The sequence below is a fragment of the Capra hircus genome, chromosome 25 (assembly GCF_001704415.2).
Source record: "Capra hircus breed San Clemente chromosome 25, ASM170441v1, whole genome shotgun sequence".
NCBI lineage: Eukaryota > Metazoa > Chordata > Mammalia > Artiodactyla > Bovidae > Capra > Capra hircus.
In genome coordinates this window covers 36,644,342-36,662,921 of record NC_030832.1, presented here as the reverse complement: position 1 = coordinate 36,662,921, position 18,580 = coordinate 36,644,342, and the positions used below count along the sequence as shown (strand labels likewise).

The 18,580-nt window shown below is 53.4% G+C and overlaps 2 protein-coding genes and 1 pseudogene across 3 annotated transcripts; all 3 read left to right on the top strand.

The window, feature by feature from the left end:
• TRIP6 (thyroid hormone receptor interactor 6) lies at positions 75-3,897 on the top strand. Its single transcript, XM_018040588.1, has 9 exons — positions 75-344; positions 596-723; positions 814-939; positions 1,192-1,578; positions 1,874-1,967; positions 2,075-2,244; positions 2,940-3,118; positions 3,372-3,492; positions 3,626-3,897. The coding sequence occupies exons 1-9, from the start codon at positions 236-238 to the stop codon at positions 3,755-3,757; spliced, it is 1,446 nt and encodes a 481-aa protein (XP_017896077.1). The 5' UTR covers positions 75-235; the 3' UTR covers positions 3,758-3,897.
• SRRT (serrate, RNA effector molecule) lies at positions 4,344-18,402 on the top strand. 2 transcript variants are annotated; one of them, XM_018040580.1, is made up of 20 exons: positions 4,344-5,090; positions 5,358-5,497; positions 11,005-11,133; positions 11,373-11,519; positions 11,770-11,958; positions 13,775-13,944; positions 14,071-14,255; positions 14,441-14,539; positions 14,620-14,737; positions 14,934-15,091; positions 15,414-15,475; positions 15,583-15,661; positions 15,947-16,135; positions 16,488-16,661; positions 16,747-16,900; positions 17,048-17,241; positions 17,429-17,585; positions 17,770-17,859; positions 17,967-18,093; positions 18,195-18,402. In XM_018040580.1, exons 2-20 carry the CDS (start codon positions 5,376-5,378, stop codon positions 18,268-18,270), a joined length of 2,619 nt encoding a protein of 872 aa, XP_017896069.1. In that variant the 5' UTR covers positions 4,344-5,090; positions 5,358-5,375; the 3' UTR covers positions 18,271-18,402. The 2 variants fall into 2 exon arrangements, with proteins under 2 accessions (XP_017896069.1, XP_017896068.1); XM_018040579.1 differs by having other exon boundaries at positions 4,348-5,090; positions 17,758-17,859.
• LOC102179439 lies at positions 6,234-7,435 on the top strand (annotated as a pseudogene).

Below are 18,580 nucleotides of genomic sequence, written 5' to 3'. Positions count from 1 at the left end.
GGAGGGCCGGCAGTTTAGGGCCTAGGGGGCCACGTGACCCTCCCCCAGGAATGCGATGATGTCACCGGGGGCGTGGCCATCCCCAAAATTAGGGAGGAAGGGGAGAAAAAAAAAGCCAGAAAAAGTTTCTTTCCTGGAGTCCCAAGCAAGGTGTGGGACGGAAGAAGGGATCCAAGTCAGAGCCCCGGGGCTCCGTGGGGCCCGACCGGCTGTCTGGAGTCCCCCTTTCCAGACCATGTCTGGGCCCACCTGGCTCCCCCCGAAGCAGCCGGAGCCTGCTCGAGCCCCTCAGGGGAGAGCGCTCCCCCGAGGGGCCTCGGGGCCACCCCCGGCCCACGGATCAGGTAAGGCAGCCCCAGTGAGGCCCAGAGGCCCCCGGGCCACCAGCGCTCTCAGCTCTGCCTTGCGCCGTCCACGCCCCGCTGAGCAGGCCCCTGCTGCCCCTTCCCCTCCCAGCCCTCCCTGCCCCCGGCCCTATTCGTGGACCCCAGGTGCAGGGCGAGGGGCGAAGAGGGACCCAAGACGGTGGCCTCCACGGGTGTCGTCACCCTGACCTTCCTCATCCCCACCTTGGCTCTCTCTTCCCTCACCCCAGCGCTCCAGCCCCACCCCCGGGTCAATTTTTGCCCCCTCCCATCCGAGCAGTGTTACCAGACCCCCGGGGGACCAGAGGACCGGGGGCTGGCCTGGGTGGGGTGCCATGGAGCACCCCAGCACTCGCAGGTGAGCACAGGCGCTGGGGGATGGGGTGATTCGGGGCAGGAGGGGAGACCGTGGGATTGCATTTCTCCCTGCTTTTTGCTCCTTCCCCAGGGCCTCCCCCCAGACAGGGGGGGCTTGCGCCCGGGAACTCTGGATGCTGAGATAGACTCCCTGACCAGCATGCTGGCTGAGTTGGACGGGGGTCGAGGTCACGCCCCGAGGCGACCTGACCGGCAGGTGACTCCCCTGTCCTGCCCCTGCCCCTTCTGATCCTTGACCCCGCCCCTCCCCTGTTCCCTACTCTGAATCCCCCCCATTCCCAACCCCCCCCCTACCCGCCCACAAGCCCCATGTGAGGGATGCTTACTCCAGGCCCTTGTCAAAGCTGGTTCTTGCCTGGGTGCCTCAAGGGGTCAGGGGAGGGGGGTTCCTACAGATGGGTGTCCTGGAAATGGGCCCAGCTCACTCCTGCTCTACGTCTCTCCCCAGGCTTACGAGCCCCCTGAGCCCCCTGCCTACCGCTCAGGCTCAGGCCCGTTGAGGCCGAATGGAGGGGCGCTTCCTCCCCCGCCGCTCCCAGGGTCCCCCTACGGGGGCCCCACTCCGGCCTCCTATGCTACGGCCAGCACCCCCGCCGGCCCAGCCTTTCCTGTGCAAGTGAAAGTGGCACAACCCGTGAGAGGCTGCGGCCCTCCCAGGCGAGGGGCCTCTCAGGCCTCCGGGCACTCCCCGGGCCCCCACTTTCCTCTCCCAGGCCGAGGTGAAGTCTGGGGGGCTGGCTACAGGAGCCACCGCGAGTCAGGGCCGGGGGTTAAGGAGGAGGCCCCGGGGGTCTCCGGCCCTGCAGGCGCAAGAGGCGGCGGCTACGGGTCCCAGGTACGCCCTGGGCCCTGGGATTGCTGACTGGGTGGTGTGTGGGGGAAGGGGTGTTAATGTTGGAGGTCTGGGATGTCGGGGCTCTGGATCCCCTGTGGATGTGGGGCAGGTCAGGACTAAAAGACGGAGGGGCCTAGATCTACACCCTGGCTGCCAGAGGGGCTCCCCCGGCCCCTGGGCTGGGACTTGTTCTGTGATAAGCTTTCTGGGTAGAACGGTCTAGTCACCCTGGGGACCCTCAGTGACAGCACTGGGAGCTAGAGGTAGGGTCAAACCCCTGAGTCTCACCTCCCAGGTGCCCCTCAGCCAGCCTCCCGAGGAGGAGCTTGAGAGGCTGACCAAGAAGCTGGTGCACGACATGAACCACCCGCCCAGTGGGGAGTACTTTGGTGAGCTGACCCCCGACCTCAGGGAGCTGGGACTGCAGAGGCAGATGGACAGCGGATCTGGCTTCCCGGCCTGTGAGGGGGTTGACCCTGTCCCTTCCTGTCCCCAGGCCGCTGTGGTGGCTGCGGAGAGGACGTGGTCGGGGATGGGGCCGGGGTCGTGGCCCTGGATCGCGTCTTCCACGTAGGCTGCTTTCTGTGCTCCACGTGCCGGGCCCAGCTCCGGGGCCAGCATTTCTACGCCGTGGAGAGGAGGGCCTATTGTGAGAGCTGCTATGTGGTGAGCGGTTGGGGGCCGGGAGGGCTTCCATGCAATTAGAATGAGTTGGAAACTAGAGGAATAGGGCTTGAAGCAGGGGAACGGACACTGATAAACGAGAAGAAGGGATGAATGAAGTAAGCAGCTCCACACTGGCTGCTGGAAAAGAAGGACGATATTCCCTCATACGTGCGAAGCATTTATTTATCTTTGGCTGCGCTGGGACTTCATTGCTGCCAGCCGGCTTTCTCTAGCTGCAGTGCGCGGGCTTCTCATTGCGGTGGCTTCTCTTGTTGCAGACCACAGGCTCTAGAGTGTAGGCTCAGTAGTTGTGGTGCACGGGGTTAGTTGTTCTGAGGCGAATGGGATCTTCCCAGACCAGGGATCGAGCTCATGTCCCCTGCCTTGCAGGGCAGATTCTTAACCACTGGACTGCCAGTGAAGTCCCAGGCATTTATTTTAGATTTACAGGAAGGTGCTAAATTCCCACAATATCCCAGTGAAGCAGCTACTGCTGCTGAAGGAAAATGAAGCTCAGAGTGGTTAAATAACTTGTCCAGGAAGCTGCAGTGCTGGGGTCAGTACTCAGATCTGTTCAAGGTCACCTTTCACTGAATCCCATGCAGGGGGCTACAGAAATAAGATGGATGGGCTGGTCTGTAAGGGCTCCTGTGGGTCTCCACAGTCCCCAACCTTCCTGCCCTCTTTCCTGCCAGGCCACCCTGGAGAAGTGCTCCACGTGCTCCCAGCCCATCCTGGACCGGATTCTGCGGGCTATGGGGAAGGCCTACCACCCAGGCTGCTTCACCTGTGTGGTGTGCCACCGTGGCCTCGACGGCATTCCTTTCACTGTGGATGCCACGAGCCAGATCCACTGCATCGAGGACTTCCACAGGTCAGCAGGGTCCCCAGCTTCTGTCTCAGCATGTTTGGGCTGACCTTTCCCATCTTCCTCATGACTCCTTCCTATTGCAGTACCAGCCTCTCCTGTTTGGCAACCCTGGCTGTGCCTCTTTCCCTAAGATCCCAAACCCTACCTACCTTTGGTCTCTCCCATCCTCTGCTTCGTCCCGCCTTCTTTGGGATCCATTGTTAGTCCCCTCCAACCCTGGGGCTTGACAGCCTCCTGGGTTCCCTTCCGCCCCCAGGAAGTTTGCCCCAAGATGCTCAGTATGTGGTGGGGCCATCATGCCTGAGCCAGGTCAGGAGGAGACCGTGCGAATCGTAGCTCTGGATCGCAGTTTTCACATTGGCTGTTACAAGTGTGAGGTAAGGGGCCTGGGCAACAGTTGGGGGAGGGAAAGGGTGGTTGGGGTCCAGGGTGCTGGGTGTGGTAAAGCATGCTGGAGAAGGATCTCAGGGGTCCAGGCCTGACGGAAAGCGGTTGCTTCTTTCTAAACAGGAGTGTGGGCTGCTGCTCTCCTCTGAGGGTGAGTGTCAGGGCTGCTACCCACTGGATGGGCACATCTTATGTAAGACCTGCAGCGCCTGGAGGATCCAGGAGCTCTCAGCCACGGTCACCACCGACTGCTGAGTCTCCCCAGGAGCATCTGCTGTGCCCTCCCTTCCCGTCCACCACCCTCCCTGACAACTATCTTTATAACTTTGTCACCAAATGCTGTCTCCTTGTCCTCCAGTCATGAAATAACAACCCCACCAGAGTTTACAAAACACTTTGAAGTCTTTTGTCTCATCTGATACTCTCACATCAACCCAACACAAGCAGGCTGTGGTGACTGGTCTGCATTTTTAGCTGAGAAGTGACTTCCTCAGGTTGCATGGCTCCCAAATGGCAGAACCAAGATTGGAAGGGTCTTCCTAGTCCTGGGCCAGTTTTTTCAACTCCATTGTACACGCTTTTAAAAGTAGTTTCTGTAGAGACACTCCCCCCTCCCAACCCCCCCACAAGCCCTGGGAACAAGGCTGCAGTATGTGCAAGAAAGGCAGCATTTCCTAAAGTCTTCACACTCAACTCACTTAACAAGGACTTTTTTGTTATCCCTGGGGTGGTGGTGCATTTAATCTGGGGCAGCCCAGATCCTGCTTGGCTCTCAGGCTCACAACCTACAACCCATCTCATCAGGGTGCTGGTTGGGGTCTGCCACTTTTACTTAAAGATCGGGTGCCTTTGTGGAAGAAGAGCAGGATCAATGGGTTTTGCAGGTAGCGCATACTGACAACCAATAACGGCTGGTTCTCTGGTGGGATCACAAAATGGTGGGAAATGCTCTAAAATGGTTGCTGTATCCGCGAAAACGGAAGAGTCCCTAAACCTCTGCCCTGCGCAAGGAGAGGGGAGAACCACTCCTGATGAAGCCGGGGGGCTCCGCGGTTAAACATAGGGGGAAAGCGGCTGAATGCCAACTTGTTTAGACTTCGGACACATCCGAGGAAGCGCGACCTTCGACCTCGGTGGGAGGAAGCGCTCCCTCTCGGCCGAGGGGGGAGGGGGAGTTTACCGCCCTCCCGAGGCTTGGTCCCGCCCGGCTCCCGTAGTTCCTCTCGCCCTCACAGTTCTCGTCGCGCAGAGCGCGCGAGACTTCTGGGTGCCCGCCCCTTCCCATCAGCCCCCGGTGCTCCCCACCTTTCCCTCTCGGAGTTAGTTCTCCACCAGGCCCTGGTGGGTGCAGTTTGTGGTTCCGGGCGCTGGTCTGTGGGTGACGCAGGCGCAGCTCGAGCTGCGCGCGCCGACAGTCCATCCTCGGCTGTCCCGGTTTCTTCGCGTCTGTTCGGCCCCGTCGCCAAGAGCCCCCAGTCTCCTACCCTCCTCGCCGTCCCCGTCGCGCGCCCGAGGCAAGGGGCGGGCCCAGATCTCCCAGAGAACCTGCTGGCTGGACCGCGAGACTAACGGCCGCGACCGCTTCCAGGTGGGGGGAGGGGCCTGGAGCGGGAAGAGCCGGGCTGGGGCGGGAAGCAGGGAGAGGGGCTTGCGAATGGGCGGGGAGGCCCCTGGGGGCGACTGGAGAGTCGGAGGCCTCCAGCTGCAGAGGCCGAGGCCTGATGATGGAGGGGTCGGCGGAGGGCTGGCCTTTGTGGAGGGAGGCGGGCATGCTGCTGCAAAGGTGGGGTGGGGTGGGGTCCTCTGCCCTTGCCGTCATTGTTGAACGCCCAGATTATCCCTCTCCGGATTCCAGGCCCCCTCAGCCAGAGCCATGGGTGACAGTGATGACGAGTATGATCGAAGGCGCAGGGACAAGTTTAGACGAGAGCGCAGCGACTACGACCGTTCCCGGGAGAGAGATGAAAGACGTCGAGGGGATGATTGGAATGACCGGTAAGACAATTTTTTCTTCATTTCGTCTCCCTCTTTTATTGTCTGGCATTCAAGTTTCATTGCAGTTTTCTTAAAGCTTTATTAGGTCGAGCCATATGAAATCGCTCGTTCTTCACTGTTTCATGTGGTTCGACTTCATTGCTCTATGGCTTAATTTTTGAAATGTCCAGAAGATTAGAGCAACGGAGGTAAGAGTTTGAGTAGGAAAAAGCAGTGTTTGTGTGTGCATTCAATTGTTTGTAAATTATACCCCCAGAAAGTTGACTCAGAAAAAGTAGTAATACAGAATTGGCTTGATTGGAGAGGTTGTCAGACTAGTTCTCTATTAGGATATGATTAAATTTCTTGTAATAGTGTAGCCTAGAATCAGAAAGAGTTCTTAGAGCAGTGATCAGTTCAGTTCAGTTGCTCAGTAGGGCCCGACTCTTTGTGACCCCATGGACTGCAGCATACCAGGCTTCCCTGTCCATCACCAACTCTTGGAGATTGCTAAAACTCATGTCCATTGAGTTGGTGATGCTATCAGTGATCCATGGATGCGATTAGTTGATTAGGTTTGATGTAGCTAGTGATTAGCTTTCTGGGATGTTCTGGAGTAGATTAGAATTGAGGTTTTTTTCTGTTAAATAGTTGATATTTAAAGGAATTGAGGAAGATTTTTATCTAAGGAACGTCTTAAGTATCTAGTCAGTTAGTTGATATCAGACTTGATTTGGAAATAGGTTATCAGAAAAAAAGTTGGAGATGGCTTATTGCAGTAGCATTTATTCATCTAGTGTCATCTTGAAAAAGAAATTTAGTAAGTTGTTCAGTGTTTCTTTTAACGTATCTCTTCATTGTGGAAACTGTCTACGGCACCTTGTTTTCTTTGGTATTTTTCTAAGAAAGTCAGGAGACGCTTTTCCAGTAAGCAGCCTGGGGTGACTTCTAAAAATGGTGTGCTATTCACTTGATCCAGAAAACCCCACAAAATCATGCAGATTAAGAGGTTCAAATCTTTGTGTTCATTTAAGAACACTTAGGAGACTGCCCAGGCAGTTAAGGGTATGCGTATCTGAAAAGCCACCAAGTATCTGAAGGCTGTCGCTTGAAAGAAGCAATGTGTGCCATTCCGTCGTAACGGTGGAGTTGGTAGGTGTGCACAGGCCAAGCAGTGAGGCTGGACCCAGGGTTGGTGGCCCAAAAAAAGTGCTGAATTTTTACTGCACATGCTCAAAAATGCAGAGAGTAACGTTGAACTTACGGGCTTAGATGTAGATTCTGTGGTCATTGAGCACATCCAGGTGAACAAAGCCCCCAGGATGCCGTGCAGGACTTACAGAGCTCATGGTCGGATCAACCTGTACATGAGCTCTCCTTGCCACGCTGAGGTGATCCTTACTGAAAAAGAACGGCTTGTTCCTAAACCAGAAGAGGAGGCTGCCCAGAAGAAAAAGATATCCCGGAAGAAACTGAAGAAACAAAAACTTATGGCCCGGGAATAAATGCAGCAAATAATTAAAGCAAATAAAGGTGTAAAAAAATAAAAGAAGACAACCAAAGCATTCTTCTGAATTCTGAAGATGGCCAAGGGATAGTTATTGTCTTTAAGGAATTGACAGTCGGGTTTGGAGTGTGGGGCAAAATGGCCTTGGGTGTATGCTGTAAATGAATATATTTATCTATGAGAGGTCATGATGAAGATGTGAAACGTTGAGGGAACAGATCTCAGGGAGGGGAGAAGTGGTGGAGGTGTTGTAGGGGAGGCTGACAGGAAGGGGATACTTAGGAAATTTTGGAAAGATTAGTGGGGATTCCTCAGACACAGATTGGGTGTACAGCTTGGAGTTAGGGACATAATGTTGTTCACAGAAAAGAACATAGGTTCTAATTTTTTTAGAGTAGTGGTTCTCAAAATCCCTCAGAGGTCTGTGAGCCTACAGCTGTTTTTTATCTTAAAAAAAATTTTTTTTTAATACTTTTTTGCTAAGGTTTATCACAGAGTACTAAATAGTTTCCTGTGCTGTACAGTAAAACTTGTCACTTACCAATTCTATATATAATAGCTTGCACTTGTTAATGCCAAACTCCCACTCCATTCCTCTCCTCCCTTGGCAACCACAAGTCTGTCCTGTATGTCTATGAGTCTGTTTCTGTTTCATAGATATGTTCATTTGTGTTATATTTTAGATTCCACGTGTAAGTAATATAAAGTCTTTGTCTTTCTCTTTTTGAGTTACTTCACCTAGTATGATAATCTCTACGTCCATCCATGTGGCTACAATGGGATTATTTCATTCCTTTTTATGGCTAAGTAGTATTCCTTTGAGAATACCATACACCATGTCGGTTTATCCATCCCTCTTTAGGTGGTCATTTATATTGTTTGCATATCTTGGCTGCTGTAAATAGTGCTGCTGTGAACATAGGGTTGCATTTATCTTTCTGACTTACGATTTTGTCTGAGTGATGCCCAGGAGTAGGCCTTCTCTGGTGGCTTAGACGGTGAAGAATCTGCTTGCGATGTGGGAGATCTGGGTTGGGAAGATCCCATGGAGGAGGGCATGGCAACCCGGTCCAGTATCCTTGCCTGGAGAATCCCCATGGACAGAGGAGCCTGGCGGGCTGCAGTCTGTGGGTTCACAAAGAGCTGAACATGACTGGGTGACTAAGCAGGATTGCTAGATCATATGGCAAGTGCATTATCAGTCTTTTGAGGAACCTCCATCCTGTTTTCTGCAGTGGCTGCAGACAGCTTACATCCTGCCAGCAGTGTAGTGGGGAGGTCCCCCTTTCTCTACACCCTCTCCAAGCATTTGTTATTAGCTTGCAGCTTTTTTTTTAGTAATACTAAGGTAGTATTGTTGCTTTCACTGTATTGACATTTGGTGCTCTAGCGGTAAGTAAAACTGCTTTGATTTGTGCTGGTGCCCTAGCACAAATCAAAGCAGTGGCACCAGTGTTTGAAAAAGTTTCATGTACTGTCATTGATGAAGCAATAACAATTTTAAGCTTTATTAATTCTTAACTTCTTAATATAGTTTTTAATACATGTGATGAATAGGAAGTATGCATAAAGCACTTCTGCATATGGTATCACCTGGGCTTCCCAGGTGACACAGTGGTAAAGAATCGCCTGCAAGGACGGGGTTCGATCCCTGGGTTGGGAAGTTCCCCTGGAGTAGGAAGTGGCAGCCCACTCCAGGATTCTTGCCTGGAAAATCCCATGGACAGAGGAGCCTGGCGGGCTACAGTCCATGGGGCTGAAAGGAACCGGACACGACTGGCCAACTAAGCCTGCACGCCTGTGGTACAGTGGTTATCTCGAGGGGAAGCTTCTGTGGGGTTGAGTTGTGAGCTGAATTAACAGCCCTGATCCCTCCTCTTCAACCTGTGAGATGCTGTTTTTGTTTTTTACCTGAATGGATGGCTGTCAAACAGTGCTCATTCGTATTTGGATTTTTGGTAGACATTTTCTTGGGAATAAAAGCTAAGAGAACCTGTTCCTCTTGTTCAGTCACTAAGTCATGTCCGACTCTGTGACCCCATGGACTGCAGCACGCCAGGCTCCTCTGTCCCCCACTGTCTCCCAGAGTGTACTCAAATTCATATCCATTGAGTTGGTGCTGCTGTCTAACCACTTGTTACTTTAGGGGAAATTGGCAGTTTTGTTGCCGATAAGAAAGTGGAACTTTCTAGTGAAAACTAAATTTTGGAAAACTTTTTATCTACAATGTCAGTTTGTCAGCTCCCCATTGCTTTAAAGACTTGTGGTGAGATAGGTAGTGATACTAAATGATTATATTTTAATACTGTGTAATGAGATGTGCAAAGGTCCATTAAAAGAGCAAAGTAGAACAATGAACTTTAATGTAGCAGAGTACAAAATGTTCATTGATTTGGTTTCAGATTCAACATTGCAACTAGCCTTTAAGATACTATCTCTTGCCGAATTTTGGGGAGTATCAAAAACAGTGAATAGTGAATTCCCTGGCAGTCTAGTGGTTGGGGACTCTGGGCTGTCACTGCCGAGAGCCCAGGTTGGATTTCTGGTTGGGGAACTAAGATCTTGAAAGCTGCATGGCACAGCCAAACCAAACAAACAATATCCCCAGTAATCAAAAGGTTATTAAAGTACTCCCTTTTTCAAGTACTTACACTGTGAGGCCAGATCTTCACATTTTCCAACCAAACAACGTATCTTAACAGGTTGAATGGAGAAGCATATACCGTGAGAATGTAGTTGTCTCCTTTAAAATTAAGCCAGACCTTGAAAAAATTTGTAAGGGGAAAAAAAAACAGTGCAACTTTTTTCACTTAAATTTTTTTTTTTGGAAAATAGCCATTTCTTCTACAAATATATAATTTGTATTACTGTGTGACTTCAAAGTTAATAGTTTTTTTTTTTTCTGTTCTGATTTTGAATACAGTTAAATGTTGATAAATATAACTCACATAAGCAAAAGCTCTTTAATTTTTAAGAGTGTAAGGAGGTCGTCCCAAGACTGAAAAGTTTGAGAACTACTGGGTTATAGCAGAGGATTTTCCTTTGTTAAGATGGAGATGGGGTTCACTGGTGATTGGTAGAGAATCTGGAATGGTCGCCAGGAACCAAAGTTTTGAATTTAAGCAAAGGCATGACATGTTCGCATTTGTGTTTGAGAAAGAGCCCTTTGACCTTGGAGAGGAGGAAGGGGAGAGACCAGAGGTAGGGAATACAAACCAAGGCTGAAAAGGAGAAGTGGCCAGGACCAGGGCACATGGACCTGGGCTGAGTTTATGGGAATGGCAGGGGAAAGGACAGCCTTTGTTGGGTTTGAGGCAGAGAATTAATAAGCTGATAACAAGTTAGCGGTGGGAGTGACCCTTGATAACTGGATCCGGGGCAGTCTGTTGGTGCAGCTGAAAGCGGGAAACCGTGGGGGCGGGGGGGCGGCGAGTTTGGGCCCATAGCGATGAAAATAACAGGCTTGATTCTGGTCATGTTGAATTGGAGGTGGCAATAATAGAAGGGGTTGGTAACGTTGGTCTGGAGTTCAGAAAAAAGGCCAGGCTGGAGAAGAGTTGACGAGCCATCAATTTGTGGGTAGTGGCTGAAGTGATGGAAGTAGACAAGTCTTTCCGCTTAGAGGGTTCTTTTGGAATACAGTTTCCAGCTTTTAGTCTGGGTGTCTCAGATCCAGTACTTCAGCTACCTGATGCAAAGAGCCGACTCATTGGAAAAAACCCTGATGCTGGGAAAGATTCAAGGCCAAAGTAGAAGGGGCAGCAGAGGGTGAGAAGGTTAGAGGGCATCACCGACTCAGTGGACATGAATTTGAGCAAACTAAGAGCACCCAACTCCAGTACTCTTGCCTGGAAAGTCCCATGGCCGGAGGAGCCTGGTGGGACCATGAGCTTGCAAAGAGTTGGACACGACTTAGCGACTGAACAACAACTCAGATAGGATAGAAAGAGCCTGCTAGGAGTGTGATCTTGGGATACCCAGCTATGTCGTCGTATTTACTGCCACTTGTTCTTACTTCCAGAGAGTGGGACCGTGGCCGGGAGCGCCGCAGTCGGGGCGAATATCGTGACTATGACCGGAATCGGCGGGAGCGTTTCTCCCCTCCCCGGCACGAGCTCAGCCCCCCGCAGAAGCGCATGCGGCGAGACTGGTGAGATGGCAACAGTCTCTCTGTCTTCTCTCCGGGCCTCAGCTCTCCTCCCTCACTTCCGCTGAGAACTTTCTTGGTCATTTCCTTTGCTCAGACTTCCCCTCAAGTCATCTCTTTTGGTCCCTTTAAGCCCTTGTGGGAGAGACCGCAGTCCACGTGCTCCCCCCCTCGGTCCCATCCTCTGTCCTCTGGAGAGCTGCTTGCCTTCTCCGTCTGACTTTTGTGTCCCCCACCCTCAGGGATGAGCACAGCTCTGACCCATACCACAGTGGCTATGAGATGCCCTATGCTGGGGGGGGTGGGGGCCCAGCTTATGGCCCCCCTCAGCCCTGGGGCCACCCAGACGTCCACATCGTGCAGCACCCTGTTCTGCCTATCCAGGCCAGGTGAGACCTGCGCTTCCGGGGGGCCGGGAGAAGGGGGTCCACATTTGGGGATGAATTGGGGTGGCTGAGGCCAGGAGAATTGGGTTGGGCACGCAAGGGCACCAGTGGGTGGTGGCAGCCGTTGGTGCCTCGGGCGATGGTCTTGGTGGGCAAAGGGAGAGGGCAGCTGGCTGCCTTGGCCCCCCGATTTCCCCACCCTCTTCCCCCACATCCAAGACTTCCTGACCGGTGCGTCCCCCCGCCCCCCTAGGCTGGGCAGCATAGCAGAGATCGACTTGGGCGTGCCGCCCCCCGTTATGAAGACCTTCAAGGAGTTCCTCCTGTCCCTGGATGATGCTGTGGACGAGACCGAGGCGGTCAAGCGCTACAACGACTACAAGCTGGACTTCCGGAGGCAGCAGATGCAGGACTTCTTCCTGGCTCACAAGGATGAGGAGTGGTGAGTGCCCCTCCTCACCTGCCGTCCTTTCCCTGGCATGTTTCCCCTGGCCCCGCCGGTGGAGCCTGCAGCCCTGTGCTCTCCCCAGCTCCCCCAGTCCAGCACTTCTGGGGGCGGGGGAGGGGAGTGTGCCAGCCCTGGCTGATGGGTCTCCTCACCTCCACGTCCGCCACGGCCCCCCCATCTCCCTTCCCCGCCGTCCTCGGTGAGTGAGCCACCTCCAGGCAGCTGGCCAGAGCCACCTGTTCCTCTGAGGCGGCAGACGCACCGCCTCCCCCTTGCCGTTCGGGGTCACCGCCATCCCTGATCGCCGGGACCCTGTGTGGTGGTGGCGTCCTCCCAAAAGCAACGAGTGAATCCAGACAAGAAAAGCAAAGCTCTCAGGATCGTTTGACAGAAAAAGAATTTTGATTTTTTTCCTTTTGTGGATGTTTTAATTTTAATCAACCATCTTTTCCCCCCTTCCTGCTCCTCCTCCTCCTCATCCTCTTTCTGCTCCTCCTCCTTGAAAAGAGCCAGAACTGGGAACTACACCCGCTCATCGACGGAGCTCGGAGCAAACCCACCTCCACCCCCACCATACCCAGCCCATACATGAGCCCCCTGGGCTGACCGCGCTGCCCGGGCCAGGCAGACAGGCAGGGCACCGTTGTGCACAATGCAGCGGTTTAGCTGAATGTGATTGCTCAGGCAGCTAGTCAGTCAGGGCCCCCACCGCGGAGTCCCGCGGGGGTGGGGCACCCGGGCCGGGCGCCCCAGCCAGGAGCCAGCCGTGGCCCACCAGCCAGCATGGGCCCTGGGCGCGGCTAGTTAAATCTTGAGCTCTGTTTGACCAAGCGGCCAAGGTAAAGATCCTGGAGGTGACGCCTGCGGCTCTCCCTTCCTCTTCTGCTCGGCTTGTGGTTCTGTTCTGTCACTGCCTCCTCTTTCTTCCTAACCCCTGTCTTTGTCTTACTCGCTCATAAACCTGTCATTCTCTCTCTATCCCCATTCTTGCTCCTGTCTAACACTTCTTTCCACTGGGTTTTTGTTTTTTCCTAGTTTTCATTTGGTCTTTAGTTTTCCTCGTTTTTATTCTGGGAGTTTCTCACACTTTGCCCTTTCTTCTTTGCATATCCTAATTTCTTCTGTCCTCCCCGCCCCCTCCTGCCCAGGGTCCTATTTTAAGTGTTTCTTTTTCATGCTCTAACCTAACCCTCCACCCCTGTCCTCTCTTGACCCCTGTGGGCAGTACCTGAGGTTATAAGGGCACTTCAGTTTCTCCCTTTGGTCTTTCCCTGTCCCTTCACCAGCTGCTTATCTTCCCTAGAGGGGAGAAAGGTGTCCTGCCTTTTGTGGCTTTTCCTTTCTGGTGATTTCAGGTTTTCCTGTCTTCCACCAAGGGATGGAGGGAGCTGGTGGGAGCAATCCTTTTAATGATTCTAGTTGGGTTGGCAAGGAGAGGGAGGTTCTTTGGGACCTGCTGTTTCTTTAGTGTTAGTCTGGGAAGCTGTGGGAAACTATATTCCTTAAAATTTGTGTTTCCCAGACACTTCGGGCGTCATTCTGCCTCCAGCCCTGACTCACCCTGTAGTCATACTCTTTGCAAATCTAGAGCTTAGTTCCTGGCTCGCCCCCAGGTCTTCTCAGAGCATAGCCTCTGTTCCTTTCGGGGGGTGGGTGGTTCAGGTGCACCCCTTCCCCGACCTCCGCTGTCATGACCTTCTGTGGGTGTGAGAGGATGGGGGCTGTGCCCTGACTTTCCCGGGCCCCTCCCCATGTCCTGGCTCTGGCCTCCAGTGACTGTTTGGCTCTTCCCTCCCCCCTTCCTCCTCAGGTTTCGGTCTAAGTACCACCCAGATGAGGTGGGGAAGCGTCGGCAGGAGGCCCGAGGGGCCCTGCAAAACCGACTAAGGGTGTTCCTGTCTCTCATGGAGGGTGGCTGGTTTGATAATCTGCTGCTGGACATAGACAGAGCTGATGCCATTGTCAAGATGCTCGATGCAGGTGTGTGGGCTGGGAGGGAGGGCTCATCTGCTGACCAGGGTCCTGGCTGAAGGTGAAAACTGATAGCAAGCCAGAGGCAGAAGGCCAAGACCCTTGGATTGAGACCTCTGTTCCCTGTGTTGGTAGCTGTGATTAAGATGGAAGGAGGCACAGAGAATGATCTGCGGATCCTGGAGCAGGAGGAGGAGGAGGAGCAGGCAGGAAAGCCTGGGGAGCCCAGCAAGAAAGAGGAAGGCCGGGTCGGACCAGGCCTGGGTGATGGAGAGCGCAAGGCCAATGAAAAGGATGACAAGAAAGAAGATGGCAAACAGGTCTCAGTGCTGGGGCTTCTGGTGCTCTCTGAAGCCTGGGGGGTGGGAAATGGAGCCGCTTTAGGGGGTTGGGTATTGGGTGGGCGAGAGGCAAACTTGGACTGAGCTGCTGGAGGGTGGGCGGGGCCCTCTGAAAAAGGCTGAAGGAGAGAATGATGTTCCTGGTGATTTGTTTCTACCTATAGGCTGAAAATGACAGTTCCAGTGATGACAAAACGAAGAAATCTGAAGGTGATGGGGACAAAGAAGAAAAAAAGGAAGACTCTGAGAAAGAAGCCAAAAAGGTAGGTTCTCGCTTGGATAAGGTCACAGCCCAGGCTGGGTCCTGGTACCTGACTCCCCCCCCTTGCTGTGGGTCTCACAGAGCAGCAAGAAGCGGAATAGGAAGCACAGTGGCGATGACAGCTTTGATGAAGGCAGTGTGTCCGAGTCGGAGTCAGAGTCTGAGAGTGGCCAGGCCGAGGAGGAGAAGGAAGAGGCTGGTAGGTTTTATTTTCAGTCTCTTCCTACTGACGGTGCTGGGGAGGGTGAGGGGGCTGGTGTGGAGGCAAGAGGCGGGTGAAATTAATAAGGAGGGGGCCCTTTTGGGAGAGACTGGTTGGGGGAGGCTTAACAACTTCTCTGTCCTCCCCTCACCCAACAATAAATTTTCGCCGGTTCCCACTGCTCCCTGCATAGATGAAACACTCAAGGAAAAGGAGAAGCCCAAGGAAGAAGAGAGGGAGAAGCCTAAGGACGCCCCCGGGCTGGAATGCAAGCCCCGGCCCCTGCATAAGACGTGCTCTCTCTTCATGCGCAACATCGCGCCCAATATCTCCCGGGCTGAGATCATTTCTGTGAGTGGGGGCAGGGGTGACACCCAGGCTTTGTGTGGGGATGACGGGGACGGAACCTGGCGCTGCTTCTGAGGCACACACGCCCCTGTTTCTCTAACAGGGAGGCCCCTTTCCCCTTGGCCCTCGGCCTTCAGAGAGGCCAGCCTTGACTGCACAATTTGCTTTTAGCTGCTGCTATTCTTAAGCCCTTGTATTGTTTTTTTCCTAGTCCAAGGGTAGATGAAAAAGCAGTTCCCCAGGGTTCTAAGGACATAGGGATTGGAGGAAGAAGTCAATTGTTGAAGTCAATCACTAGGTAGGGTTTCTGTTTCTGCTTTTCCAGCTTTGTAAACGATATCCAGGCTTTATGCGTGTGGCGTTATCGGAGCCCCAGCCAGAGAGGAGGTGAGGAAGGCGGGAGGCGTGACCCTGGACACCTTGGGGAAAAGGTTTAGGGAAGATGAGTGGCCAACATCACCTCCATCCCAGGATTATGTGGGTATTTTCTTCAGGTTTTTCCGCCGTGGTTGGGTGACCTTTGACCGCAGCGTGAACATTAAGGAGATCTGTTGGAACCTGCAGAATATCCGAGTGAGTGCCGGGAGTGGGGCTGTTGAGGAAGAGAAAGTGGTGCCTTGCATGCTCCACACAGTCTCGTTCCTTTGTTCATTGACGGCTTCATCCATCCAGTCCTTATTTCACCCATGTTGCCTGCTCCCTGCAGTTGTCTCTGGGTGTGGCCCTGAGACTGTTGGAGTGAACAGGACATCCTGGTCCCTGTACTTGGGGCTGGGTCTGATCACTAGCGTGGTCAGTTGGGCCGTCTTCTAGTGGCTCTTCTCGGGTGAGTGTTGAAGAGCTTTCGGTCCCTTCCAGCTCCGGGAGTGTGAGCTGAGCCCTGGCGTGAACAGAGACCTCACTCGTCGTGTCCGCAACATCAATGGCATCACCCAGCACAAGCAGATCGTGCGCAATGACATCAAGCTGGCAGCCAAGCTGGTCCACACACTGGACGACAGGACCCAGCTCTGGGCCCCGGAGCCCGGGACTCCTGGCCTGCCAGCGGTCAGTGACTCCTCGGGGAGCTTGTTACCACCTCGTCAGCTGTGGGCCTTACCTGATCTGCAGCTTTGACCCCTTGTACCCACCCATGTCTTTGCCCTTCTCCTGGGCAGCACCTTCAGCTTCAATGAAACAGATTGATGTTAGTGATTATTTGTGAGCTAAGGCAGAACAGACACGTAAATGTGATGTTACATTTATTATAAATATAGTATTATATAGAATATTATGTTAAAATCTAATAAGGGCGAGGTAACAGGCCAGCTGAGTCCTGAACTCCTTTCTGCCCCACTTTGCCTTTTCACACGCGAAGATTCCTAGGCTGCCTCTCTGACCTCCCCTCTCACCCTTCCAGAGTCTGCCCTCGCAGAACCCGATCTTGAAGAATATCACTGACTACCTGATTGAGGAGGTCAGCGCTGAGGAGGAGGAGCTGCTGGGGAGCAGTGGGGGGGCCCCTCCTGAGGAACCTCCGAAGGAAGGGAACCCCGCGGAGATCAACGTGGAGCGGGATGAGAAGCTGATCAAGGTGCCAGTGAGGGGGGGGCGTGGGAGAGCCTGGCTCGGGCGGTAAAGCGGCGAGAGGGATAACTCACCGCTTCGCTTTTTTTTAGGTTTTGGACAAACTCCTTCTCTATTTGCGCATCGTGCATTCCCTGGATTATTATAACACGTGCGAGTACCCCAACGAGGATGAAATGCCCAACCGTTGTGGCATCATCCATGTTCGGGGGCCCATGCCACCCAACCGCATCAGTCACGGGGAAGGTGAGTCCCCGCTCCCCATCCTGGTTCGTGCTCCCAGCTGCCTCTGGCCTTGGTTCTGCTCTGGTAGTACTGCTCTGCACCCTCTCCTCCAGTCCCCTCCTCCTGGCTCCTTTCTCCAACCTGCTCCTGTCTGTACCCCAACCATAGTCCTAGAGTGGCAGAAGACATTTGAGGAGAAACTGACTCCGCTGCTGAGTGTGCGAGAATCTCTCTCAGAGGAAGAGGCCCAGAAGATGGGTCGCAAAGACCCTGAACAGGAAGTGGAAAAGTTTGTGACCTCTAACACCCAGGAACTGGGCAAGGATAAGTGGCTATGCCCTCTCAGTGGCAAGAAGTTCAAGGTCTGTGATGACAATTGTGTAGTTAGGACAGTGGGAAGAGAGGGTTGAGCCAGGAAGCCTCTTCAAGCCTGGGGAGGAAGTGTTCACTGGGATTGGAGAGGGGAGGACTGTCCTTGAAGCTTGGGTCTGGGCAGCGAGGGAGCCCACACTGTTCAGTCTGTCCTGATCCCCTCTTGTCTTTGCCCAGGGCCCCGAGTTTGTACGTAAACATATCTTCAATAAGCATGCAGAAAAGATTGAGGAAGTGAAGAAGGAGGTAGCCTTTTTTAACAACTTTCTCACTGATGCCAAGCGCCCTGCTCTGCCCGAGATCAAGCCGGCTCAGCCACCAGGCCCTACCCAGAGTAAGATACGATCCATGAGGGTCTGCCCCATTCCCTGTCCCTTGACTGTTCAAAGACTCCTGGTTCTAACCGGTGAGACCTAAGTTTCTACCCCACTCTCAGGCCATATTACTAAAAGCACATTGTCTCCCGCTGCCCCCTCCCGCAGTAATTCATGTCCCTGTCCTTGTTGTACTCCCCCCAGGTCTGACCCCGGGACTTCCCTACCCACACCAGACTCCCCAGGGCCTGATGCCCTATGGTCAGCCCAGGCCCCCCATCTTGGGCTATGGAGGTAAGTGTAAGAGGGAGCTGAAGGACTTGAACTGGGGCTGGGAGAAAGAAAACTTAGGGTATAGTTGAGGTCACAATGTTTCAACTCTGTGCTGATCTTTTTCCTAGCTGGTGCTGTTCGCCCTGCAGTCCCCACAGGAGGACCCCCATACCCCCATGCTCCCTATGGTGCTGGCCGAGGGAACTATGATGCCTTCCGAGGCCAGGGAGGTTACCCTGGGAAACCTCGAAATAGGTGAGAATGGGCTAAGATGGTTACGTTTTCTTGGCCCTGTGCAAACTCCCTTTCAGAGACCCTCAACTCTAACCCCATCTGAACTCTTTCTGACCGCACAGGATGGTCCGTGGAGACCCACGGGCCATTGTGGAATACCGCGACCTGGATGCTCCAGATGATGTGGACTTCTTTTGACTCCCCTACTTTTCCTCACTCCTGACATCATCTGTACTTGTGACTGCCTTGTCTTATCCAGCTCTGAGAAGTTTTTGTACGTTCAGCCCTACTGCCAGTAAAAGCACTTGCGTGGTGACTCTTGGCTTAGTATATATGAAGTGTTCATTGCTCAGTTGTGTCTGATTCTTTGTGACCCCATGGACTGTAGCCCACCAGGCTCCTCTGTCTACGGAGTTCTCCAGGCAAGAATACTGGAGTGGCTTGCCATGTTTTTCTCCAGGGGACTTTCCTGACCTAGGGATCAAACCTGGGTCTCTTGCATTGCAGG

Coding starts and splice junctions, on each gene's coding strand:
- TRIP6 (XM_018040588.1), top strand. CDS start 236: ATGTCTGGGCCCACCTGGCTCCCCCCGAAGCAGCCGGAGCCTGCTCGA. Junction 724..813: donor GAGCACCCCAGCACTCGCAG/GTGAGCACAGGC, acceptor CTCCTTCCCCAG/GGCCTCCCCCCAGACAGGGG. Junction 3,119..3,371: donor TGCATCGAGGACTTCCACAG/GTCAGCAGGGTC, acceptor TTCCGCCCCCAG/GAAGTTTGCCCCAAGATGCT.
- SRRT (XM_018040579.1), top strand. CDS start 5,376: ATGGGTGACAGTGATGACGAGTATGATCGAAGGCGCAGGGACAAGTTT. Junction 11,959..13,774: donor GCTCACAAGGATGAGGAGTG/GTGAGTGCCCCT, acceptor CTTCCTCCTCAG/GTTTCGGTCTAAGTACCACC. Junction 14,738..14,933: donor GGAGGAGAAGGAAGAGGCTG/GTAGGTTTTATT, acceptor CTCCCTGCATAG/ATGAAACACTCAAGGAAAAG.